At 36.1% G+C, this 18643-nt stretch overlaps 1 protein-coding gene across 1 annotated transcript in view; it reads left to right on the top strand.

Moving 5' to 3' along the window:
* Positions 1-18643, top strand: part of htt (huntingtin) — a 441906-nt gene that overhangs the window by 198042 nt on the left and 225221 nt on the right. The window contains exons 25-29 of the mRNA XM_089233919.1: positions 3282-3451; positions 3556-3704; positions 3824-3960; positions 6987-7103; positions 17121-17243. Of these exons, the coding sequence (XP_089090045.1) occupies positions 3282-3451; positions 3556-3704; positions 3824-3960; positions 6987-7103; positions 17121-17243 (696 nt within the window). The remainder of the gene's footprint in view (positions 1-3281; positions 3452-3555; positions 3705-3823; positions 3961-6986; positions 7104-17120; positions 17244-18643) is intronic.

Raw genomic sequence — 18643 nt, 5'->3', positions numbered from 1 at the left:
AGAAGTTCGTGGATACGTCTCTGAAAGATTTCTTGAGCCACCTTGATGCCAAATGGGAGTATTTTTACATTGCAATAAGTAGGACGATCCAAGTAACATAACAATATTTATTCATGCAAGTAAGTTATGACTATGCTATGTATGAAAACTGAAAGACATTAACAACATTACTTCACATTCAAAGAACACATATATATATATATATCATTTTTACTCATGCATGCGCACAGTAAACATATTTGCATATGTGCGCAAACATAACTCCTGCTCTAAAAAAAATTAAAGTTCATAATGCTCAAATGATTTTTCACTGGTTAGCCTATACAGGAAGTTTCACTAGTTTGGAAATGCTTCATAAAAAATGTCCTTTGGATGTTTTGATGGTAGCAACTTGTGAATCAATTCATTAATTTAATGGTTTGACATCAATGATGCGCTCCATCGGCCAAGTTGAAGCTGGCATGTTGGGCTCCTTCAGTAGAACTAGATCTCCCACAGTAACATTGGGCTTAATTCTCCTCCACTTGCCTCTCTATTGCAACGTATGCGAGTACTCTAAAGATAATTATTTGTAAAAATGTTATACTAATAATTAATAGTTAATAGAATAAATAATTATAGTTTAACTAAAGTCTTGTTCCATTCAATGTTGTCATCCATTCAATTATCACTGTGGTTAAATTGATAAAGAACCGGGGAATGCAAGACAAACGTTGCGAATGTTCTGTCTTTTTAATTTTCAAAGAGCTGAAATTGAGCTATTGAAATGTTCTTTGCCGTCACCTGGAAAGGGTGCAGCAACCTCAAGTCACGAAAAGAACTACCCCTTTTTTTCTTTCTGCCCACTGTACCAACACCCTCTGTAGATAGCCCTCTAAAGAACATAACGCCCTGCCCTTTAGGGGATGTATGTTGAACTCTTGTCTTTTTTCCAACACCTTCAGTAATCTGAAATTGAGTGCTGGACGCCTACTCAACCTCCCTCCTCTACTTGTGACAATACTATTTGGGAAGGCCGCACACTGTAAATAGGGAGGTTAGACAATCATATTTTTTTATTTCAAGGGCGGTCTGTGTGTGGAGAAAACAAAAAAAATAAACACACATAAACAATATGGTTTAATAATGATATATTATTTACAATAGAAACGACACATGGCACTTCCACATGTTTACGAAACATGAATTTTAAAAAAATGTTTTTCTCTTTCCCCCTCTTTTTATACTCCAAAATCTGCCGCCCCTCCGAATTGGCCACCCTGGGCTATAGCCCCTGTAAATACACTACTGAGTGCACACGAGCTCCAAGGAAAGATTGAGAGATTTGTTGCCTATGTAGTCTAGTGGTCTAGGGCGTTCACCCGGTAAGTGACAGGATGTGAGTTTGATTCCCCTCAAAGGCAGTTAAATTTTCTCTTTCCAAAAATTCATCTTCGCACACACACACAACAGCCAGTTGTTAAAAACCTTTGTATGGTAGCAGAGAGTGACATCATCCTTGCATAAGTTTGGTATGCCTCAGGGTTCTCTCCTTTTTTATTCCTGATTTATATTAGGATACTTTCTAATGGATGACTTAACTAACTGCATCAGTTGTCAAATTAAACTATTCGCAAATAATTGTGTTATTTATCAAACGATATACAGCAGATCTGGTCAAGAAAAACTCTAGCATAACCTCAACATTATATTCAAATGGTGTTCATCCCAGTCAATTGCCCCCCAAATACCTTCAAAACTGTATGAAACTTATACACAAAGGATTTCTCTTTGAATTCACTGAATCATTTATTATATAGTCACAGAAGTCTACCATTGCAAATACCTGGGCATGATAACTTCCATCAACCTCTGCTAGAATCTTCACATTGATTATGTAGTTAAAAAATGTCTCCAGAAACTCTATTTCCTTTGTCAAAACTTGAAAATTCCATCCGCCATGTCTGACATCTCTGCTTTCAAACTTATATTCTTCTGGTCTTCTCCTATACCAGTGGAATTTGGAACCTCCCCATACTCAAACCAATATAAACGAGTTGGAATCTATCCAAAATAAATCCACCATTTTCATTTCAACTGCCGGTCTTCCTCTGTTTTCATCACAGAGCTCAAACATCAACTCAATATTCTACTGGTTACCTCTCATAGATATATCTCTTGTCTAACGCTACTTTCCAAAATCCTCCATGGCCATTTCAACATGGACACTTCCCATATTCTACTTAAATCGTCACACTTTTCAGATAGGCTTAACCATTTCCAAAAACAAACTTTTCCTTGTATGCTCTGATTGTTTCAAATTTAGTTTCCTTCCCCGAACATTGATAGATTGGTACCTCCCATCAAATATTGTAATACAATTTCCTATTTTACTTGTAATATCAACCATCACCTCTATTAATTTTGTTCCCCTCATTCATTCTGTTGTATAGGCTGTAGGCTTTAGCCAAACAGTAATGATTAAATGAAGTAGTCTATACCGATTATGTCCTGAGAATTTCAAAAAATGTGGCCATCACTTTTCTAGTAGATAAAACATCCTTTGCCTTGTTTAATGCTATTTCACCATGCTTTACCTGTTTTGACTCTGGTGTACAGTCATGAATCCATGTTTCACTCATGGTCAAAAATCGACAAAGTCTTCAGGATTCTGAGTCAATATCAACCAATTTTCTCTTGAAATGTCTTTTGTATTTTGCAGCACCCATCTTCCACAAAGATTTTTCATTTCCAATTTCTTATGGAGAATATTGTGAACTTGCTCCATTAAAATGCTTACAACATCAGCTATCCCAGGCACCTTCAATCTGTGATCTTCCATGATGATACCATGGAATTTTTCAATGATTTCTAGGTTGGTGCCCTAAACTAATCACCCAGGATGCTGTTCTTCTGTGGATGCTCAGCTTGTTTAAATTTGTTGATCCAAAAATATATAAATGGGCTTTAATGATGGTGCAGTCCCCCGTGAATTTACTCCAATGCAGCTTTGATCTGGACAGCTTGTAATTATTTTAGATAAAATGTTTTTCCTCACCGCACAGCGTTATTTTTATACATTTACAGAATAATTGCTACAACCGAAACTTGGAACAATGCCAAAGAATAAAGCTGTTTGTGCCCCAACTTGTGACATGATTCAAAGATTTATACTTAGTTGTAATAATTTGAAAGTAGTCGTGTTTAATAAAATCAGTAAATGTCATAGAGATTTACCTTACTTCATCAAACAATCTACGTGTAATACTAAAATAAGTTAATAGTTTCTATTTTATTTAAAGGCACTGAAGCTGTATACCATAACAAGTGATGTCACTTTACAATGCCAAGTTCTTGACCTTCTGGCACAGTTAGTACAACTCAGAGTCAACTATTGTCTCTTAGATTCAGATCAAATATTCATTGGATTTATTTTGAAGCAATTTGAATACATAGAAGAGGGTCAAATTACGTTAGTATACACTTCCTTTTTGTAATTTTTTGTATCAGTTGTATGCACATTTTATGTCATTTAAAATTTGATGCATTTGTTTTCGTATTTCCTTTTTTTTATAGCCATGCAGAAATTCTTATACCACGTATCTTCTATTTTTTGGTACTACTTTCATATGAACGTTACCATTCAAAATCCATCATATCAGTTCCTAAAATTCTGCAATTATGTGATGGTTTAATTGCAAGTGGGCAACCACCTGAAAAATATGGTAATCATTTTTTTATTATTATTAAATGTGGAAATTTTCATTCTGAAATTTCACTAGATGTTGCTAAATAAATTTTTTATCTATATTTTCTCTAGAAACATTAAATTATCCATTTATAGTGATTCAAGCACTTCATCCTGTGGTTGAAGATTTGTTTCTAGTTCGTGGAAATAATAAAGCTGATTTGTGCAAAGATTTGGATACACAGAGAGAAGTTGTGATTTCCACACTGTTCAAACTTGCACAATACAATCAGGTACTCAATTATTTCAGTTTTCAGATCTTTTTATTCATGGTTTTTTTTAAATACAGTGCAATCGCACTATACGAATATTTTGTAGGCCAAGGGAAAAAATATCGTTATGGAGGAATTATTGTTATATCCACAGGCAGCATCATTATCATGGGCCATTAAATTTATACTGTTGTGACATCTCTTTTAAATAAGGGTTGTCAGTGCCACCAAAAAATGCTCTTACGAACATTCATTTGCGGTAATTTCATTAACACTTTCATGTGTCAAGTGGTGCAAAATATTTATGCCACTAGATGACATCAGAAGAACAGAAACTATATCAAGGCATTCAAAAATATATTGAAGGGTATTTCAAGTAAGATATAAAAAATATTGTTGTATCTGTTTTAAAAATCATTTTAAAAGTTATTAACTAGGCCATTCCAAATGACATTTGAAAAAATATTATAAAGGCATTTTCTGTTGTGTTCAATATCACTGCAGCAAGGTTTCCACTGTATCAGGAAAAAAAAGTATCCATATCATCAGTTTCTCAAACTTTTTTCCCTTGGTGAACCTTTGAAATATATTATTCATGCCCTAGGTCAGTGATGGGCAAACTTTATTAGAAGCGGGCCAAAAAAAAAATATTTGGCGGATTGGACATTGATTCATAACTGGAATTTTTATGTTTAGAAGTGGTGGGATATGCTGTATTCTGTAAAGACCGCCATGGTTTCATTGCAAATCATATACAATGGTTTATCTTTTTATCTGTGAAAAAGTACTTCCATTTACATTTGAAAACACGGCACTCCAAATTAATTTTGTGTTTTTTAGTAAACATTGTGGATCTCAAATATAAAGGCAAATAAGTGTATTTTAATAATTATGCATATTTATGTGTGTTCCAACAATCAAGTGCCCATACTTGGACAATTTTAACTTTGCACTGAAAAATCAACCCTCAATGAATTGTTAAATTAAAAACGAAAATATCCACATTTTGAAGGGTGTCTAAGCACTATGTACTGATAAACTGAAAATTTTGGGTGACAGTACCCAAAAAAAGGCATTTGTTCTAAGTTAGGCTCGGGTGTCCTAACTTGGTACAGTACAGTTTTTGTGTGTTGACTCATTTTTAAGTGCCTTAGTTTTAACTTGAAATCTGTTAAATCTTTCTAGAAAGAAATCCAATTATAATATCAGACTAAAAACGCTTCAGAGAAATAATTTTATTCATCAAACATAACATCACAACCTTTATGACAAAATCACAGACCACATTTCATTTATTAAAACATGAATGTCATCAACATCTGAAAATGAGAACACATCTGTTTTACCCATGTAAGTTCTCATAAAACAGATTGTTAACAGCTGCCCATCTGAACTAGCATTTATGACCATTCCTATGTAATTAATTTGTAATTCCATGTAATGTGCCTAACATGGGACAATGTTCCAAGTTTACACAAACTTGACCATTTCTACTCAAGCCAAGCTGTAGCTAACAATAATGGCAATAAACAAATTTTTGAACCAACATTTTATAGGGGTGACTTTACCCCTTTTTGCCTCAAATCAGAAAAACCCCATATCTAAACATAACTGAGGTGCAAACCATAGTAGTTCATTTAAAAAACTTGCCGATTTTCAGGAAAATGCATAGAAAACTTTTTCTCAATCAAAATACATTCTACACTACTGAAACTATCATGAAATGTTAACATGAACATTACAATTAAACAAATATGATTGCCAGTTTTAAATGTAATCTGCAACAACTGTGAGGGCTACCAACATATTAAAGCAAGTTCCAAGTATAGACTATTGTTATATTAAAATCTGCAGATGGAGCCTCTAAGCAAACTGCAGTTTGCCTATCACTAACTTAGGTAACCCACTCAATGAAAAGGTTTTAACTTGAGGCGATACATTTTTTCTGTAATGTTTATATTTTTCTCTTAGCAGATCTTGTGCAGAATGGAGGATAATTTAAAAGACTAGGCCATTAATAAAATCTCTACTCCTGTCTAGCTACACTATATTTACTTTAAAACCCCTATTATTATGCAAATAAGTTGTATGTAAATCAAGATGTTATGCCCTTCTGTCATCTCATGTGATGTTTTCCCCTATAAAAGCGTCACCAATCTTACTTGCTTACTAACCTGTGTTATCTGCTAAATGGCACATCAATAAATACTGTGTTTTCTGTCTGGAACTGTCTTTTCATTTTTTTTTTTAAAGAAACTAAGTTATTTTTAAAAGTAGCTTTCACATCATTTTCAGTGAATGCAAATAATACTTTTAAAGAAATCAAAATCAAAAAAATCAATCTCTTAACTATAAATAATCGAAATATTATGGTTTCAATCATTTTTTTTTATCCTGCAAACTTTGTTATGAGTGTAACACATACAGGACAATCTAAGTGCACAACCTTAAGAATTTAGTTTTTTCCTAATAAATGTTTTTTTTATTTTGTACAATTTTTTTGCTCATATGCTTTTTTAAAACTTCCAGCTTTTAATCCTAATGTTTTGGCCAGTATTTAGGGATTAAAGAGTTGAATATGTTGGCTTTAGAGCCTTACCTTCAATCAGAAAAGTCTATTTTTGAGATGAATGTATATTGTCCTACCCTAATGAGAATCTAAGCTTTGGTCATGTTACCACCAATTAATTTCATTTTTTGGCATAGTTCTAATGATGCATTTGCTTTTATATTCATCAACTTCTTATTTTAATATGTAGAACCATTTAGTTATATCATATTTGTGTTTCACGCTAAATGAAAGGGACAAAGAATATGTGGAGAGGAAATATTTTGCCTCGAAAAGGTAGCAGTTGATAGAAAAAAATAGCAAAGTGATGTAGTAATGTGATAAAAGCAAAACTCAATATTTTTGCATATATATAGCTATAACTTATATGCAGGATGAACTCAAATTTCAGTTAATGTAAGAGGAAAATTGTATCAAATATTATCATATGGATTATGCACAATTAGCTACATTTTGTGAGTGCATTTTACTTATTTAGGTTACACACTTGTTTATATTGATTGTCAGACAGTGTTTCAAAGAAGGTGAAGATAAGTGGAAAAAAATTTCTAGGGAAATTGTTGACACTATACTTCCTCTTCTATCAAAACAACAGGTATGCATTTTTAAAAAATAATTTATATTTATTTTCTTTCAAATATTGAAATTTTTATGAAATACAGTAGAACCTCTCTAATATGGACTCCTCCCAACCTAGATGGATTCCATATTAGCGAATTTTCTGGATTATGGATCAAATTTTGTTCATTTCCCAAGTTTCCATATTTAATGCAGTAATATGCCTTCTTGAGCACTTTTATTCATATTTTCCATTGAAAGAAAAGAAAGAAAATATATATAGCAATAATTATGATATGCATATAATAACAAATTACTTTATTTTAAACCATATTGTTACTAGTTATCCATGTAAAAAAAAGAAAATTATGTATATTTTTTGTTTCTGGAGATAGTAAATGGAAGATTTTCCTATTCTATATTCTTCACGCAACATTCATATGTGGTGTTCCGCATTCTTTTGAAGCTTTTACCTGTCAAATCACTTCATGTTTTAGACATTTGGGTATTCACTTAGATTAAATCACAGAAAATAATAGAGCATTGGATAAGTTCTGAAATACTAAGGTTAACTATACAAGCATAGAAATATGAAATGAAGAAAAAACGGTTATTTTGATCAAAGCAAATTTTCTGACTAATCATTCATTAAGACATGCTAGTGTCATGATTGTTTCTGTGGGGAGAGGAGGAAAGTGTTAGAAAGAAAGGCTGATGTCATAGAAAATACCGAAACAGAATTTGGGTAAAAAAACAAAGTACCCAGTTGGGGAAAAAATTCTTGGCAAAAGTATTTGAATTATGGGTCCGGATTAGATAGGCACCACTGTATATCACAGATAATTTTATTATTATCTGTTCTTTAAAATGTTGTCTTTTTTTGTTGGTTTAACCAGAAAAATTATTACCATAATTTTTGCCATAAACTGCAGATTTATACATTAAAAAAACACCTGAATATCTTAGTATCACAGTACTTCGTAAATATCTGGCCAATAGACCTGCTAACACCTTCCATTTTTAACGTTAAAGAATGTGGGGGCAACAAATTTCCTGCATATGCATTAAAAATGATTTTGCGTTGCCACTGTTACTGAACAAAAAATTTAGTAAATGTGTAGTAGTAGTTGTGCGTAGATCCCAAGCGTAATGTTGATTGGTCAGCAATTGATCGGCCAAAGGGAAAAATCATCTATGCTATCAGCATACCATAGCCCGTTCAATAATTATTTCAGTACTGTAAAAAGCCATTGAACCTGTCAATCATCTTAAATTTTATGGCTTCTTCAGTAAAAAATATGCATGAGAAACTACAGTCGATCCTGCTTATTACGTTCTCACTTAGCTTGGACCGTTTTTGCGCTTAGTACAATTAACATCTTCATGATGGGTTTATGAAAAACGGGATGCGCTGTATTTAAGTGACACGTTTTTACCAATTGAAAAATTATGTGATTCGCGGTTCAACCGGTTGAGAACCGCTGCTTCAGTGAAAAGTTTCCCAAACTTTTTGTTCCACAGCCCTTTTTCAAAAAAAAAAGATTTCTCATCTCTTCAAACTCCAGCCCACCCATAGGATCCTATACTAACCCCATAGCTTCTACCGACCCTCTGGACTATTGCATCACCGATATTTCGCACTTTGGAAAACTGCTTTAGTGGCCATTCTTGGTTATACAATTTAATTTTAATGAAAAATTACCCAGCGGGGGGTGGGAAATAGTTTTTGATTTATAAATTTGTTATGGTTAGTCATTTTTTTGTATTTACATATTTTAACAATTTTTTATCATTAATGTGTGTGTATAAATGTATGTAATTGAAGAATTTTTAGAATAATTGCATATTTTCAAGTTGAGCTGAAGATTAATTTACAGTTTCATAATTTTTCAAATCAATATTGCTCATAATACAATAAAAGTTCAATATAACGACAGCTCTCACACACACAACCACTAGAAAAATTTTCGTTGTAACGTACTTCTTATTACAAATGAATTTTTATTTTTTAGTCAGTGAGGACATAAAATTATTGAAAATTGCTGCTTTATCTGCATTGAAACGTCTTTGAGATCAATTCGTTCTAATATTAACGAATGAGCAGAACTGTTGTCATGAAATAGATTTTTGATCTCAAAGCAGTTGATTCTCTAAGAGTATAACACATTTTTTCATAGAATTTTGTATCATCAAAGCAGTTTAGATGACCAACTGAACAATTAAAAGTCTAAATTATTACTGCTCACTTCCATGAATATATGGATCTGTCAACATTTCCCATAGAATCTGAAATTCTGTATTTTAAAATAGTTTGATGTTTGGCTGCTCAACTCCAAAACTTCTAGCTACAACCAGCCATACCTGAAGCCTGGGTGCTCTTTATTTGCTTGTGATTTTTTTTTTTGTTTTTCCATGTAAAAAGTAAAATCTCTCAGGAGAAAAATCTGCCTATTTTTGACATTATTCATGTTTTGGTATTTGTGTGCATGTGTAGTTTGCTTCTTTTTTGAGCAACTTTTTCTTCCTATTAGTGAGCAGCTACAGTACTAGTAACTAGAAATTTTCCTAAATAAAATACATGTAGAAGTCATTTGCATGAGAATATTTTTTTGCATGAAATATGCATTATATGAATATGCACTGAGACGAATAGAAAAGATGCATTTGAAAACATATTTGCGTTTTTTGCATGGTTATTTGTTCTTTAACATATATTTTCTGAGTTTTAGTGCATATTTTGCCATTTTTTAGTGGAAAATTTGGGCTCTAATTATAACAATCATTTCATGTATTGTTACCAAAGTGAATGGGACTGTCCCTGATTAGGATTATACCCGAGACTGATCTATGGGGGGGGGCACAGAATTTCTTCCAGAGAAATTTTGAGTTGGTGCCAAGTTTACAAAAACATTTAATTAACAAAAATTTATTTAATTGTTAGGGACTTATGCCTCTGCCCTTGAGCCCCATTCTAGTTTGATCATGGTCCAAGTAAAAATATACATTCATTCATTAAAACCGAGCACAACTCTGGTCTATCGCCATAGACAATTTATTACAGATCAAGTTGTGCCATAAATATGAGTATCCCACTCGAATACCCTGGGTCCCCCAGATCTCATGAAAAACGAAATCCCTGGGTGGGGTGATGAAAACGATTATATACAAAGAATGCAAGTAAAAATATACAAAAAATTTATACAGTATACACACCTTTATTTATTCCAGGGCTGCGCGAATCCCAGATGCCAGGTCGCCATGGCGACTAGAAAATCTGTATTTGCACCTAAAATTTTGCATGTGATTGCGCTAAATCAGAATCTAGGGACGGCTCAAAAGTTTCTGATTTCATAATTAAATGTCTTCCAACATAGAAAGGAGCAGGGCCGCAACTAGGGAGAGCAGGTGGGTCTGGTGCTCCGGATGCTGGACCAGAATGGGAGTCTAATTCACCCTTTAACTGCCTCTTCTACATGCAAGGGACGCCAAAATTCTGGCTTACCCCAGGTGACAACCTATCTAGTTGCGGTCCTGGAAAAGGGTCATCAATTCCCAGAAAGATAGAAAAAAGATTATTTAAGACACTTTTTTGCTTGTGAAAAACCATGCTTGGCTTCTACAAAATTTGTTCTATCGCCTAAATTTTTTTCTGGTTTGTCAAGCCCTGTGTACTTATTTATATTTTCTGATGCAGTTTCCGACCACGAGATGAATTTTCGCTGCGTCATGTCATGTCACGTCACGTCGGATGATTTTATTCAATTTTTTTTTGGTAAAACGATTGCACATCAAAAAAAGTTCATCAGTGACTGAGCTTTCACAATTGGCATGACCTTCTAGGATAAAATAGAATCGTTTGACGTGACATGACGTGCCGTAGCCAAATCTCATCTCGTGGTAGGAGGACTGTATATATTTCCCGCAAAATCAAATTGCATTTCACTTTTCTCCATAGGCTGAGATAGACTTGGAAGTCTGGGAGGGCACAGTTATTATTGCTGGGGGGCACGATGATGATGTTAATTCATCTATACATATATGCATTCGATCAGCCGACTCTACCTTTGATGTTGGGGGAATACCTTCCCCCCTGACCGTATCTCATGGATATGTCTAACACTAAAAGAAAAAAATTCTTTTACTATGCTTTATTGACTATAAGTATTAGTAGAGGGCTGCGAAATACTGTGTCAAGGTTGTTTTTGAAGATTTGGAATAAATTATCATTGAAAAAAATGGTTAAAATGCAAAATGCATGAATTTATCAAAAATGTGTAACTATATTTAATATTGCTTATTTTTCTGGCAGGAAATTGTGCAGAATCATGAGGAACTTGAGCTTTTCCGTTTTTTCTTAAAACACAACATGTTCAACTAACGGAAGGTTATACTGTATACACACAACCGAATGTGGTCCACACAAACCATAAAGGCCCATTCCAACTATGCTGGAGGCAACAGGGCCCTCAAGCCAAATGGGGGCCTCACAAAAAAATTAACTTATTTTGCATAATTTTTTTTTGGGGGGGCTCTCAATAAAATGTCTACCCCAGAGCCCAAGAAGGTATGCTACGGCCGTGGCCCATTCGCACTCATCAGTTCACAAGAATTTTTGTTTGGCTCCAGTGAGCCAGTGTAGGGTCTATTTTGAAGTGTCTCGCTATTTTGGAGAAATGTTGGAGAAATTTTACGTAATATGTGCAAAGTCCCAGGAAGTTCCAAAGCTTCTGCAAATTCTCTGGTTGCTTCCAGTCTCCCACGGCTTTGGTCTTCTCAGGATCTGTCCTTGTTCCATCTCAAGAGATGTGACCCAAGTAATTAACTTCATGTCTAAATAGACAGCACTTTGTCACACTCAATTTCAAATTGGTATCTCTCAGCTCATGGGCGGAGATACGGGGAGGGGCGTGGGGGGCATTCCCCCCCCCCCCAGCGTCAAAGGTGGAGTCGACTGATCTAATGTATATATGTATTGACCTCATCTTGCCCCCCCAGCAATAATGACCGCCCCCCCCCAGACTTCCAAGTCTATCTCCACCTATGTCTCAGCTTATGAAGAGCTTTGCTCAAATTCTCTAGATGTTCCAAGAATGTTCTTCCAATTATTATTATGTTGTCCAAGTACACGAGACACAATTCCTAAGATATTTCATGTAAAACAGTTTCCATCAGCAATTCGAAAGTATTCTGTGTGTTGCACAGGCCGAATGACATCACTTTGAACTGCTACAGTCCTTGTCTGGTGGTGAAAGCAGTCTAAATTGTCTGGGTGCATTTCCACTTGCCAATATCCACTCTTCAGTTCCAGGGTAGAAAACCACTGATGTCTGGAAAGTGTGTTAAGAGTGTTGTCAATTCTGGGCAGCGGATAACAGTCTTTCTTGGTGATGTCATTCAATCTTCTGTAGTCGACACAGAATCAGGTGAACTTTCCTTCTTTCTCACCAGCACGATCAGTGACGCCTGTAAACTTGTTGAAGGTTTGATGATGTTGTTAACTTTCATTTTCTCTAGCAGTTTACCAATTTCTTCTTTCTTGGCAAGCAGAAGTCTTCTAGGATGTTGTTTAATTGGTGAATGGCCCTGTGTCAATGTGATTTTGCATCAAGCTGGTTCGGCCAACATCAGTTGATGACGTAGAGAAAACATCTTGGAATTTTTCATTTGCCTACTAAGCACGTCTTCTCTGGTCAGGATCTAGCTGGGTGTCAATCAGGCTCTCAAACAAACTCCGGAATCTTCTGGTTTGTTTTTGGATGATTCACAAACCACACACATAACAGAATATGCTTAGCGATCTCTTCACCCTTCAGAACCTCCTTCAGCTTTTTGCTTATATTGACTCATGTAAAAGAGACAACATCCCTTGATGAATCCATCATAGCGATGGCAATCAGCAGGTCATTCTTGTTTTTGCTAGGAAAAAATCCACCAGTTCCCTAGCTAAAAATATTTGGCCGTCTCAGCTTTGCTGTTGATTATGATCTCCATTTTCAGCAAAATTGTGAAGATCCAAATGGCCAATATCTTCTGGGGGAAGGATGTCTTCACTGTCACATCGAAATAGGACAACGGAGTGTTTCTTTCAGCGTGTGTAGCTGGTTATTATGGGGGCCATTCAAGTATTATGTAAGCAGGTTTTTAGCCATTTTTGACCCCCCCCCCCCCCCTTGTCAGCAAAATTTCATCCGCTGCTTAGAGTATTTCATATCTTGAAAAAGAGTGGTTGATGACGTAAGCACCCTTCAAACCCCCCACCCCTTCTCCCTTGTCATCAAAAGTCAGCAAATCCGAAACCCCCCCCCCCCCCCGATGCTGATGTAATACTTGAATGACCCCTTATTCAAGTCCAGGGAGATACCATATTTTCTCAGCCCAATCCAATAATACGGGGATGTTGAATGTTGTCATGAAGACGATGTGATATAAGGGACCATAGTGAATTTCTGAGAAGTTTCCATTTTCCCAAGCACTGTCATCTTGTTCCTGGTAACGGTCTGTAGCGTCAGTGAAGGTGCCACATACAGGAGTCATAGTCAGAATTTTCAAGTCAAATTGGTTCAGACAATATTCACGTTAGCTCCAGTATTGATGCCCATCCAGCATAGAAATCTGTCCATTTCAACTTCCAAGTGCAGCTGTGAAATATGGTACACTTTTGATAGGGCATCTCCTCCTAGCATCGACCTCTCCCTGCAAGATGTCCGCTTTTCAGTTTAACAGCTCAGAGCGTTGAGGGGTGTCCCCTCTCTTGGGTACTGTCAAGAGGCAGGATCTTCGTGGGTGGCCTTCTTCATGGCACCTCCAGCAGACCAAGGACTTATCTTTCTGATTTGCACAGTCATTCCTGGTGCTTTCCAGGAATTCCTTCAACTCTCTGATGTCCGACTTAGCATCCTCCACTAAAGCTCCACTGATCACTCGGAATTTTCTGCTTTAAGCTTGATGGGCTGCTTCGAACTTTATGGCATAGATGAGGACACTTTTCACATTCTTGTATTCCCCCAGACGCAACCGCCTGCTGGATGTCGGGATCCTTGACAGAATTGTTGAAGCATTGTAGGGTCAATCCGCCCCTGATGTCCGGTGGGCAATCGGGATATGCCAACTGCAGAGCCTTTTGATGCACACAGCCAGTTTGCAGCCTTGTTATGTTTCCCCGGTCTTCTGCTACCTGGTCTTGAGTTGAAGCCGGTCGAAATCGTTTAGGTAGTTCTCTCGGAACCTCAGCTCCAGTGCGTTTGTCAGAGCTTTATAGATGGATCTTCATTGGTGATGAGAATCTGTAGAACCTCTGGAGCTTCTCCTCTGAGAGCTTCTGCTAGGTGGTAGGCCTCGAGCACACAGTCCCATCTGCTCGCATAGGCAATCATCTCAAACTAAGTCCTGAAAATCGACCAAGATGTCTTTCCATTGTGCGTTGAGATCTTGATGTTCGGCTGGTTGATGTCAGCTATGACTGGCAGGACCTGGTGAGCATCCATGGAAAACATAGGCTCTTGCACTTTCTTTTCCAGCGATTGTATTCTTTTGGAGAGCTTCTTGTTGACTGCATTCACCTCTTCCAAGAGTTCTTTCTTCATGGCATCGACCATTCCATCAACCCTGATGTCAACAGCAGCAATGTCTTCCTTCACACCAACGATGACAGGGGATTCCTTGCTTCGTGGCAGCAATAGACAAGTTGATGACAGTGACATCCTCCTTGATGGCAACAATAGAATTGATGACATTTTCTTTGATGGCAGCGATTAACATGTCATCTTCTTTCATGGCAGTGATGAACATGTTGATGGCGGTGACGTCCTCTTTCATGTTGGCGATGGATGTGTTGACCATGGTAGCAGATCTGTTCATATTTGCCGTGATGCTCAATTTCATCTGCCCCATCACAGACATCAGCTGGTTTACCTGTTCTCACATCCATCCATGGCCATTCCTCTGATCTTTACCATTCAAGTCCTTGAATTATCCCACTTCTGACACCAAATTGTTACCAATTATCTGTCTTGCGCGCACTTAAGATGGCAAAATGAAGCAATTTCATGGTCAAAACTAAGTTATTGTACAGAACAGCTATGTATACATGCATTCATGAGAAGCGATTTGGAACATGACCTATAGAGAGAGCAATCTATAAATAACATCTTGTCTTCCGACTAAAATTCTACAAAATGCTCCTAGTTCTGCAGAAGCAACAGCATTAGATAAGGAAATCAAACCTTCTAGAATAATCCCATCAGTTCTCATGTGATTCTTACACTTCCTTTGGCACTATCGACAGTCGCCAGACTTGCCAAGTTTGTTGTCAATTTGGCAAGATTCACAGAGTGTTGCATTAATGGTTATTTACAGGAAAATAATGACATTATACATGATAAATAATGATTATGCACATAATTTTTGTAACAATATTTTATATATTACAACAGTTAATTATCTCTTGACTCTCTTGACCAAGTATATTGGTCAAGAAACTTTGAATCTTTCTTGTTAGATTAGTGACAATGATATGCATTGTTCAAAATTTTAAAAAATTCTGATTATATGTTCTGAATCGGCTATAAATGTCTTTGTCCTATTAAATTTCCCTTATCCAATGTGGATCTTACCAATCTGTCATTCCATATGCCACACCGAACTTTAGCTGACCACCACACCTGATGTAGCAATCATCATCTCCATGAAGAATTGTCTGTCCTTCTATAATTGTCACTATATCTACTCTACTAGGAAGGATCACATATTCATCTGTCCACAGAATGTTGACCATATTTGAATTGTGTTAAACAAAATATTACATCAGTTGAAGTGACACTGAGCACTGCCCTCTCCCTCCCAGCATTAAAACTTGTTTTGGTATTATGCACATGCAGTTGCTACAAGATTAACTGTACATAACTTTTAGGCCACACTCATTACCACGTTATAATTTAACTCTGCACCTATGCACCTCATTGATAGTTATACCTATTTGTGTTTGACCCTGTTGCATGTATTTTTTTACTTTGCTCTGTATTTTATTTATTTGACTGTTTAAAATTTTTCTAGACTTTAAACAAACTAGATTTACAATTAACATTTTTCTAATAGTTAGTCACTCAATGTTGCAAGTCTTTTCATTACTGACATAGTAGGTTTGGCTGTAAATACAGTGGCGTGCCAAATGAGTGATACAGGACTTCCACTAATACTATTTTTTTACTTTCTACTAAATCTTGTTAATGAAAGTCAGACATTATTGTGAATGAAGGGAGAATTGCATGAATATCTGTAATCCAGAACATAAATATTCTGGATTACAGTCAATGATTCTGCTAAAGCAGAAATTCTGTGGATTTTTTAAAATTTTTATATGGATTTAGTTAATTAAAATTTTCCTTTTGCTTATTTTGAGGGTTTAGAAACTTGAAAAGTGAGAAGTCAAATTGTGAGAAGTTGTTGAAAGCTTCTGTCTAGGCGAAATAAACATTCTGTATGCACTTACACTGTACAGAAACTGTCATTCATATATATCTAAAATAAGCAATAGAAATTTGGAATGATAATACGATGGTTTACATACAAAGAGTCAGATGCATACAGAGGGGCATAGGCATATATGGCTGTCGTCTTCAACTGTAAGTTTCAACCGGAATGATGTTTTTAAGTTTGTGCAGCTACAACTTTGTGATGATTAAGTATCTACATAGTTCATTTGTCCAACTTAGTAAGCTATGATGATAAATGTTTGATTTGGTGTGTACTACTGTATACCCTGTGAAGCTTGGCCGATCTTTTTTAAATCGCCTTATATAGGTAACTAATAACCACAAATTGTAAGTAGATTTTTTTTAAAAAGTCTTATTCATTTGAGAAATCAGTTTATAAATCATAGTTAAATAGTATCTTTAACAACTTATTTGAAAAAAAATTGCATATGTTTTTTTATAAAATATGTGTGTTGTAAAGAATATGTAGACAGTTATTAGTGATTATGTTCATATAAATTTTGATGTGAAGGAATTACATTACATTAAGATAGAGGTTTGACTTTCACATTTTTTTCAAACAGCTTCAACTTGATGATGTTTTGCATTTGGACACTCTTAACAAACTTCTTGGAACTGTAGCTGCTTGCGTTTACAGGCCAGTTGATATATTATTAAAGGCACTGTTTTCGAAACCAAGAGAATTGGTACATATTTTTTAATAACAAATATATATATATATATATTTATTATATGTGATGCATATTGCTTAAGGGCATACTGGAAGCATAAAGATGGGCAGGTGTCTCTTGGAAACTTGGTTAAATTAGCTCTGGGGATCTTTTGTACATAATCTACAAAACACAAACAGCACCTCTGGTTCTGTTTCTACTGTTTGCGAAGAACATCTTATAAAAAAGAAACTCTATAATAAGGGGGTAGGGGTTGGAGCAGATACATTCCTCAGATTTCAGTGTTTGAATAAATTATATATTTGCGGGGTTTCTACCATCACGGAAAAGCCTCAGTCCCAGAAAAGTCAAGGAATGAGAAAAAGGTCACAGAAGTTCCGAAAAAGTGATTTTTTTTAATTCAGATTTTTATTTTTCCCCTTAAAATCTAGGCTTTGGAGATGCTGTGACATTCAATATTTTTTCCTTCTCTCTCGGGTTTTATTCCTATTTTTTTTGGCCCAGAGGGATGGATGGGTGATTACAAAAACAGCAAAGAACAATGTCAATATGTAGCCACCACCCTACATTGGCCCAGACATTATATGGGTGATGCAAAGAAAGATATTTAGACTGGATGAACAAAAAAGAACTTTTCTTCCATTGCTTGTTCGGACCTTTGAATATCTGTATTATTCCCCCTAAAGCAGTGTTCTCATGATCGTGTGATAATTCCTAGAGGAGGAGAAGGACCATGGCAGTAGGGAGTCCTCTTGGGAACAATATTGGTTTTCCGTAGAAAGGACATGACCTTCCCCCCACTTCATGGAGCAGAGCTGTTGGATCTTTGTCGGGTTCTCAAGCCAGAGTTTTCACTGAGGGAGGGCTCTGTAGTGAATTTATGGCACGAAAACACAACAATGGTGATTGTCCCGGGTTTTAGGGCTGCAGCCCTGTTACCCCCCATCCTTGTGGGGGCCAGGTGAAAATGGCACAAATTTTCCCCCCACATAAGGAAGAAAGAATTTGTTTTTTAATTTCATCCACTTTTTTGTTTTGTTATTTTGATCGCGTCAATCTTTACTGACTAGCTATAGCGAAACACAAAATCATACAGTATACGCATGCGACAGAGTGAGAATGTTCGAGAGAAGACAGACATAAGACTCATTTGCCATTAATTGTGTTGCGACACAGCATTTAGGCCGAATTTAAAGGAGTACCACAGTGCTTCCAAAAGTGTGCGTCACGGCTCCTAGGAGTGTGGGCGTAGAAACGGAAGCGGGGTCTGCGTGGAGGGGCATTGCCCCCCCCCCATCGTCAAAGGTGGGGTCGACTGATCTAATGTATATATGAATTAACATAGACTCCCCAGCAATAATGACTGTGCCCCCCCCCCAGACTTCCAAGTCTATCTCTGCCCATGCCTAGGAGTG

Source organism: Pholcus phalangioides, unplaced genomic scaffold, assembly GCF_987345545.1.
Source record: "Pholcus phalangioides strain wild (caught in Gottingen) unplaced genomic scaffold, Ppha-v1.0 ptg000007l_1, whole genome shotgun sequence".
NCBI lineage: Eukaryota > Metazoa > Arthropoda > Arachnida > Araneae > Pholcidae > Pholcus > Pholcus phalangioides.
The sequence above is the reverse complement of the archived record's forward strand: the minus strand, read 5'-3'. Positions and strand labels throughout refer to the sequence as shown.